The 9831-nt window shown below is 42.3% G+C and overlaps 1 protein-coding gene across 1 annotated transcript; it reads left to right on the forward strand.

Moving 5' to 3' along the window:
* The first annotated feature begins 3325 nt into the window (after positions 1-3325).
* LOC134438007 (zinc-binding protein A33-like) lies at positions 3326-8497 on the forward strand. Its single transcript, XM_063187594.1, has 3 exons — positions 3326-3569; positions 7620-7655; positions 7927-8497. The coding sequence occupies exons 1-3, from the start codon at positions 3326-3328 to the stop codon at positions 8475-8477; spliced, it is 831 nt and encodes a 276-aa protein (XP_063043664.1). The 3' UTR covers positions 8478-8497.
* Positions 8498-9831: the final 1334 nt, after the last annotated feature.

The raw sequence follows: 9831 nt of genomic DNA on the forward strand, positions 1-9831 counted from the left end.
TAGAAGCCATGGCTGACAGGGGACGTCCACAGGCTGCTGAGGGCAAGAGACAAAGCCTTCAGAGCTGGGGATAAAGCGGGCCTGAAAACAGCTATGGCCAACTTGTCACAAGGCATTAGAAAGGCAAAGCAAGAATACACACAAGCAGAGATGCACGGAGCCTATGGAAGGACATCCAAGCTATCACTGACTACAAGCCATCACCTCGGAGCTGCAAAAACAACACATCCCTGCTGAACGACCTCAACAGCTTTTTCACACACTTCGAGGAACAAAACAAGACCCACCCACAGAATACCTGTGTCTACCTGTTGATAGCATGAAGACGGCTCTCAGGATCAACCCACACAAAGCAACAGCCCCAGACAACATCCCTGGACGGATGCTGAAAGACTGTGCTGAGGAACTAAAGCATGTCTCCACTGACATCTTCAACACCTCACTACAACAAGCCATTGTCCCCTCCTGCTTCAAAGCCGTCACCATCATATCGGTACCAAAGAAGTCATCTCCATCCTGCTTCAACGATTGACTTCAGCTCAGCATTCAATACCATCATACCCCAACAGCTGATATGCGAACTGGACAATATGGGCCTCAGCACCTCCCTCTGCAACTGGCTGCTAAACGTCCTGTGCCAGAGACCACAAGCAGTGCATGTTGACAACAACACTTCGGACACCATCACGCTGAGCACAGGAGCTCCACTAGGGTGTGTGCTAAGCCCTTTACTCTTCACCCTGCTCACACACGACTGCAAAATATCCCACAGCACCAACCACCTGGTGAAGTTTGCAGATGATACAACCCTGACGGGTCTCATCACCAACATTGATGAGAAACACTACAGGACAGAGGTGGACCTCCTAGCCAAGTGGTGCAGTGACAACAACCTCCTACTGAATGTCAGCAAGACAAAGGAGATTGTTGTCAACTTCCAGAAAGGTCACCACCAACTCCTGCCACTGACCATCGATGGTGCTGCTATGGAGAGGGTGAGCAGCACAAAATTCCTTGAAGTACACATCAGCGAGGACCTCTCCTGAACCACCAACACTGCATCACTGGCCAAGAAAGCCCAGTAACGCCTCTACTTCCTGCGCAAACTGAGGCATGCCAGTGCCCCACCAGCCATAATGACCACCTTCTACAGAGGAACCATTGAGAGCATCATCACCAGCTGTATCACTGTAAAGTGCACTGTGGTGGTAGCAGTGAGAGTGAAATTGAAAGTGATTGGTCAAGCACAGACAGTGACAGTAGCAGTAAATGAACTTTCCGCCTTGGACTATACCTTTCCCCAAATGTTCAATAAACTTTATTTATGATTCAACCGGTTTCCTTCTATTGGGGTCTTGTGGTCTTGCGCACCAACTTGCATGGACTGTGACAGTGACACAGGCCGTACAGATTGCAACATTGTCAATAGTTCAAGTAGTTAGTGCTTACATCACATTAGGGGTTGGTCTTTTCCAAATTGTTAATATATTTCCTTTTAAGGTCTTTATGTAAGAATTGGTCATTTAAAGAATCAAGGGGAAAAAAACCCAGAGCTCTCAGACATCATACCACTAAACCAAGTATATTTTCCCAAATGTTATAAGTACACCACAAATATGACAATGTTCATAAACTACATACTCCAATGTTTCATATTGTATATAACAAACTATGATAACCAACTGCAAAATGGCTGTAGAGGCCTTGGCAGTTTACTACTACATAGAACTAAAACGTATAGAGCGTACTGGGGTCATATACAATATGATGTACACGAGTATAGTAGGAATGAGTTATATTACTGTTACCACTCAAATTCTTATTAAGGACATCTTGGAGGTTCAAACGAGTCATGTTGAACCTTGGAAAAGTGGTCTAGATCCAGACATCATAGCGCAATGTAATCACAGAGGAACTGTGTCACTGATGTTGGTTGCTAAGGAAGATGTTTTGCATAGCAACCGTTGCTATGCAAAAAGCTACACCAAATACAGTTTAATATATGTATACTGCAGACTCCAAGCTTTCATATGGTATATCATAAGCTATGATAACCAACTGAATCATGGCTCTAGAGGACTTGGCAGTGTACTACTAGAATGCATTGAGCATTCTGGGGTCATATACAATATGATGTGAAAAGTATAGTGGGAGTGAGTTATATTACTGTTACCACTCAAATTCTTATTCAGGACATCTTGACGATAAAAAAAAATCACATGGCGTTTTGTTGTGGGGGGGGTGCATGGTAGGCTACCGTTCCTCCCCGACTATATGGTGATCTTAAAATCAGAGGGTTGCAGTTAAACAATACCCTGTAAAGAACTGTAAGTCGCTTTGGACGAAAGAGTCAACAGTGGAATGTAATAATCCTTCACTGCATTTTCTATACAAATGCCATATTTTGGCAGACTCATTAGGCTAGTTAAACTTCGGCTTTTTTCGCACACCTCAGCTGGCAGGTGCGTCGGAGATGGCACCATGGGTCACTCAGCAATAGGCCTAGTTTAAAGAAACTCCCGCACACTGACCATTTCACTGTTCTTTCTTTAATAAACAACGTTTCGGTTCTAGACCTTCATCAGGCAATCTCCAAGATTCTGAGAATCTTCCAAGAATCTCCGAGATTGCCTGATGAAGGTGTAGTACCGAAACGTTGTTTATTAAAGAAAGAACAGCGAAATGGTCAGTGTGCGGGAGTTTCTTTAAACTATGGCAGACTCATCAGTGCCATCCAGTCGCATGGGGTTACATGGGAAGAGCACGACACTAAGACCACATCACATGATCCAGTAGCTGTAGTGGAGTCCCTCATAGAATCAGCATTAATATGTAGTCTGAGCTTGTTGATCACCAACCTGTTACACACACAACTCCTGGACTAACAGACACATCTCGTGTCCAACCAGAGGGGAACGCACGTTAGACCACTGCTACTCGCCATTCAAAGACGCATACAAAGCGTCCTCTCTCCCGGCCTTTGGCAAATCAGACCATGCCGCTGTCATGCTGCTACCGAAGTATAAACAACGACTTCGTCGAGAGGCTCCTTCCACGAGAGAGGTTAGCCGCTGGTCGGATCATTCACAAGCTTTGCTTCAAGATGCGCTGGCTGATGTGGATTGGGACATGTTTAGGGAGAGCTCCGACAGCATAGACGAATTCACTGACGTGGTGACGTGCTTCATCTCAGAACTGGCCTCTAACATCATTCCCACGGTAACTGAAAATCTACCCAAATCAGAAGCCATGGGTCGACAGATCTATTCGTGAAGCCCTGAACGCACGAACAACTGCGTATAACGAATGTCTTTTATCTGGAAATATGGCGCCATATAAATCAACTTGTTATGAGCTCAGAAAAGCAGTGAAGCTGGCCAAGAAAAGATATCGAGAGAAAGTTGAGTTGAATCTGAGTAACAACGACAGTAGAAGTGTATGGCAGGGGTTGAAAATGATCACTGATTATAAAAGACCCCCTCTGACCATGGCTGCGGACTCAACGCTGGTCAACGAGCTCAACGCATTCTATGCGCGCTTTGAGGTCAGTGACGACGAGCGCACTCACAGTAACGCATGTGATGCAATTGATGTACACACCGGTGTTTGTCCTCTACCATCAGTGTCTATGCACGATGTTAGAAGAGTACTTAAGCAAGTAAACGGCAGAAAGGCAGCTGGGCCAGATAGTATTCCTGGAAGGTTGTTAAAATCTTGTGCTGATCAACTTGCTCCTGTCTTCACAACAATATTCAATCTGTCCTTAGCCAGCTCCACTGGTCCCAATTGTTTTAAAAGGTCAACTATCATACCCGTACCCAAAAAGGCCAATCCAAGCTGTTTGAATGACTACCGCCCCATTGCTTTAACATCTGTTGTAATGAAGTGCTTTGAGAAGCTTGTTAAAAATATAATCTGCTCTTCTGTCCCTGGCTCATTAGACCCCCTTCAATTTGCCTATCGTGAAAATAGGAGCACTGATGATGCCATCTCCCATGTCCTTCACACCACCCTTTCTCACCTGGATAAAGGACAGGGCAACTATGCAAGACTACTATTCATTGACTACAGCTCAGCATTTAATACCATCGTGCCCTCAAAACTAGTATCCAAGCTGAAAAACATTGGACTTTGTCATTCTCTATGTGCATGGATACTCAACTTCTTGTCAAACAGACCTCAGGCAGTGAAGATTGGCAACTGCTCCTCTAGCATAATCTCCCTCAACATCGGCGCGCCGCAAGGTTGCGTTCTCAGCCCTCTGTTGTACTCCCTTTATACCCATGACTGCTCAGCTATCCACAGCTCCAATTCCATTGTGAAATTTGCGGATGACACAGTGGTGGTAGGACTCATCTCCAACAACGATGAAACAGCCTACCTAAATGAGGTTGAGATGTTGTCATCCTGGTGTGCAGAGAACAGTTTAGAGCTCAACGTCACCAAAACCAAAGAACTTGTGGTGGACTACAGAAGAGGAAAAGATCAGAAGAACTATGCTCAACTGGAAATCTCTGGTACCCCTGTGGAAAGAGTGAGCTGTTTCAAGTATCTAGGCGTCAACATTTCTGAAGATCTGTCTTGGTCACCTCACATCACCACCGTAGTGAAAAAGGCCAGGCAGCGTCTGTACCACCTCAGGAGGCTAAGGAAGTTCAGAATTCCATCAGACATGCAGAAGTCCTTCTATTCTGCCACGATTGAGTCAGTAATTACAGGAAGCATTACAACATGGTATGGCAACTGCACAGCTCAGGACAAGATAGCCCTGCACAGAGTAGTGCATGCTGCAGAAAAAATCACTGGCACCATCCTTCCAGGGCTGCAAGATGTATATGCAAGAAGGACAAAGACACGAGCACAAAGGATTATGAAAGACACATTCCATCCTAGTCACTCCATGTTTGAAAGGCTGCCCTCAGGGAAACGACTACGTTCCATAAGATGTAGAACAGAGAGACTGCGTAAGAGTTTTTTTCCTCAAGCCATCCGCTTTTTGAATTAAGACAATAACTATTTTTTAATTATTTTTTATTTTAATTTATTTTATTTTATTATTTTTATTTTTCACCATCCAACACAGCACAGAGCAGTTGCAATCCCCATTTCACTGCCAATTGTGCTTGCACAAGGAAGCACGTGACAAATAAAAATCTTGAATCTTGAATCTTGAATCTTGAATTTGAGAAGCATCAAGTCCAACACTCCACTGTATTTAGGCCTATTTATGAACAGGGCCGGAGTGGGCCCTATAATTAGGCCGGGATTTTAATTCACATCTAGGCCACTTTAAGTCGACAAAGAATCAGCGCTAGAGACTCTAGGAGTGCACTATTCTTCCAGTGTCAGTCAGCGTGCAATGTTCCTCAGAGAGGGGAATGAACAGCTCCAACAGGGAGGCAAATGTTCATTTTGAAACATGCGCAGCAACCCAATATCCACGACGAAGACGTGTTTGTGCAAACATGAAATAGTGGTACTGTCGCGCCAAACTTGCTCTGAGGCTGTTATTTTAAACCTCGCCGAGTTCCCCCTATTATTTAAATGCGCCTCCAACCCCGAGATTCGTTGTCTGTTCTTTTTGTGATTTTCGCTATATTTGTTGTTTATTTAGACCTAATGAGTAGGCAGTCCGCAAGCAAATCATCAAGATCGGATTTGTGGATTTAAATCAGTCACACACCAGGAGAATTTGAACGGTTGAGCGCTGCGCACTACAGGGGAAAACAGAACCTGTGTGAAGTTGGCAGCCCATATGTTGAAAATCTGATTAAAAGCATTTTGGTTCGATTGTGCTTCGTTTGTGCACGATTGTGCAGGCAAAATGAGCGTTTGTGCACAAACCCTCTTTAAGATATTTACATTTTAAGAGTTTGGTGACCTTAGGTCACTCAGCACCCCATTAACCTCCAAATGACTCAAAAATGGTTGGAATCGTTTGTGCTTCGTTTGTGCACGTTTGTGCAGGCAAAACTAATGTTTGTGCACAAACCGTTTTTATGTTATTTAACTTTGAATTTTTTGAAAGTAGGTCACTCAGCACCCCATTAACATCCAAATGACTTCAAAATGGTTGGAATCGTTTGTGCATCGTTTGTGCACGTTTGTGCAGGCAAAATTAACGTTTGTGCACAAATTGTTTTTATGCTATTTAACTTTTAATTTTTCGAAAGTAGGTCACTCAGCACCCTGTCAACCTCCAGACTGATCCTCGATATATATATATATATATATATATTGAAATTTATATTGTTTGACACATTTCTTCTTGGAGCAGACGTCAATCTTAATTATTTAAACCTCTGAGGGTGCTGCCCCAAATTTTACATTCAATGTTTCAATAAGGAGGCTGCACCTTGGATAGCAGCAGTGTTTTTTATTGCACATTATATTGTTTGAAAATGGCGAGAGAGACAATATTATCGATTATCGCAATAATTTCTTGGCCAAGTTATCGTCTGGCAAAATTTGTTATCGTAACAGGCATAGGAATGGACAGTGTGCGGGATTTCTTTGCTCTTAAAATAATGATGAATAATGATTCATAGACAAAACCTTAGCAGGTGCGCTGAAAAAATGTTGGCGCGCGCTATGCGCTATAAGCCCCCCCTGTCTCCCAAACCTAGTGATGGGCCTGGCCTGACTGAAAAAATGCCATCATGAACGACCTTAATGTTAAATTTTCCCACAATAGGCCTACAGAAAAGGCGAGGCTTGGACCAAACCAACGGGAACATTTGGGAGGAGATAATTACCTAGTTCAGGGTTTCCCAAACTGGGGTGCCATTAGGGGGTGCGCGAGCTGAATAGAGCAATGGTGGATATGTGTGTTTTATATCTAGCATTAATGAATATTTTATTTTTTATTTTTTTATTTTTTTATTTTATGGTGAATTGTATGCTGGAAGGGTCCATCTGAAGTGCAGTTTAACTCCTTGACTATTGGAAAAGAGGATTCCCCAAAACGATATAATGCATAATGTGCAGTGAATGCGCAGTAAATCCATACTTGCGTGGCCATCAGCGCACCATAAATTTGCTTGGTGGGTGCACGAACCACATTGAAATGTACAAGGGGGTGCGCAGGGAAAAAAGTTTGGGAAAAACTGACCTAGATGGTTGCACCTTAATAATCTGCTGTGATGCTACCGGTGGCTGCGCTGTCATGGTTAGGCCTAATATTTCTGCAGAGTAAGCCTACAATTGATCATAATATAAAGAATAGTTGTGACAAAATTGAATTTAAAAATATTTTCCCATGGTCCAAACGGGCCACCCTCACCAAAGTCATGGTTTGGGCCAGGAAATGTCCCGAAAGGCCTACTTATAATGGCCAATCCGGCATTGTTTATGAATAGCCTATGCAAATACATGTAGGCCTATATTTTGATTGTCTGAAAACCCACACACCACAGCAAATGTAATTGTGATTAATGATGGCTAATGATGATTCAGCTTGTTTCTGATTGGCTGACAAATAACCATGAAATGCATCCTGTATGTCCTCATGTCCTTTGTCCTGTTTGTTTCACTGATTGGTTCTAGTAATTGTCATGTGGAATGCTGTGTAAATAAACATGACTTGTGTGGATAACCTTTTCTACCATTCTCATCCTCAGAATCACATGACATGAAAAACATTAAACAACATGCAGGTGAGTGTGTTAGTATCTAAATATTATCACTAGTATCCTATGTGTTTCCCTGCAAAACAGCATTACAATAAAATGCAGGTTGAATTACAGTAGAATGCATGTGGAACTATAATATCGGTATACTGATGACTAGGCCTATAGAACTTAAACACTAATTTGCATCGCAAGTACCTTCGTGTGAATTTACCTACTTTTTAACTTGTGTCAAATTGTGATAAAAATAAACAAGGTCAGATATAGAAATTGACCTTCATTTCACCTTGTCCACTAGTGGATCTGACCCTGGATCCTGATACAGCACAGCCCCATCTTATCCTGTCTGCTGATGGGAAACAAGTAGAGCATGGAAACACACGACAGAATCTCCCAAATACTCCAAAGAGGTTTAATCATGCTGCCTGTGTGTTGGGAAGAGAGGGCTTCTCCTCTGGCAAATTCTACTATGAGGTTCAGGTTAAGGGGAAGACTACGTGGGATGTAGGAGTGGCCAAGGAGTCTGTTAACAGGAAGGGAGACATATACCTGAGACCTGAATATGGATTCTGGACAATATGGCTGAGAGATGGGACTTATTGGGCTAATGCGGGTCCCGCTGTTCCCCTCACCCTGAAGGGGAAGCTCCAAACGGTGGGGGTGTTTGTGGACTACGATGCAGGTCTGATCTCCTTTTATGATGCAGATTGCTGGAATCATATCTACTCATTTACCCATGTCACCTTTACTGAGAAAATCTATCCATACTTCAGCCCCAGTCATAATGAGAAAGGTACAAATTCTGCTCCTCTTATAATCTCCCCAGTCCATGTCTGCCCTATCAAGTAATGGATAAATCACTGTTTTTTTATCTTTTTAAAATGTCTCTAGTAGTAAGGACATTGTTTATGTATGTTTTATTATGTAGTAGTCAGGTATGATTGGCACCGTTCTGGGGTGCGTTTCTCCAAAGCAGTTGCTAGATATACTTGATATAATGCTCAAGTGCAGTGTATTAGCTGAAATCATTACTACATTGCTATTTTAGCTAAATGTGTATGTATAGTGCCTACCTGTAGCAACTTACTGCAAGTAATGTGTTTTTAACTCATACTTTTTTGTGTAATGTGTTTGTAACTCACCACAGTGGCAATCTAGCTAATTATTTACCCTATACCATCAGATGTTATGTTAGTTCCACCATCATAATTACACATACATTTCCCCCACCGTGTTGGTTGTGTATTATCAAATTATCTTCATAAAGGGGAAGAACTGTAATTATAATGCGTTTCATTATATCACATCATGTACACAACTAAATGTTTTGAAGTTTAATAAAATAAACGTGTGCATCACTACATGTGTAGGCCTTTTACTTTTTTGTCTACAGACACCCAAGCTCAAGCCCAAAGACTTTTTTCTTTCACTTGGATGTTGTGAAGCTTAGCCACCCATCCCACCCTGCTGCTAAACATCATCTGTGTTTGCACTGCAGCATTATGACATCTATCTCCATCATTATGATGAAAAAACTATGATTTAGGTTGGCATGTTTCGGAAAATGATCGGTCCTGTTGTGTTTACCATCAAGAAATGTGAAAAGTCTCAGGAGCTGACAGGTGGATCAACATAATCTTCATACTACACCATATAACTTCATACAACTCTCCTCCCTAGTTTGAAGCTTTTTTGTGATTTTACTGATTAATGATACACACACTGTGTGGTAAAAAAAAAACAAATTTTGCCAATCAGCATTTCTACCACTAGGTGTCCTACTAACATACCATCACTTCACATAGTCAGTGCTTCGGGGTAGTAGCCTCATAATTGGATGCTAAAAATAAGACAATTTGTTGACCTGTATTTCTCCACAGCCATTTGAGATACCTGTGCAAGGTGGCCAAACATACATACTAGTTCTTCAAAAACGATCAACAAATGTCCCTTTCCAAACCTGTTGGCCCAAAGTCCAAATTCTAATGAAATGTGTAAACTTGTAACTTTACTGTAAAATGGGCCAACGTCTTTTGATATTGTCCAACGTTGTATGAAATTATCTCTCTTGGGGAAAATCTTCACCATCTTGGCTCATATCGGTGGAAAGTGGCTTCAGTTTGTTATAGGCCTAACATTGCAGCAAGCAGTAAGTCCTCGGATAAACCTTTACCAAATTTGCAGGGCATGATATACAACCAGT

The sequence above is a fragment of the Engraulis encrasicolus genome, chromosome 21 (assembly GCF_034702125.1).
Source record: "Engraulis encrasicolus isolate BLACKSEA-1 chromosome 21, IST_EnEncr_1.0, whole genome shotgun sequence".
Classification (NCBI taxonomy): domain Eukaryota; kingdom Metazoa; phylum Chordata; class Actinopteri; order Clupeiformes; family Engraulidae; genus Engraulis; species Engraulis encrasicolus.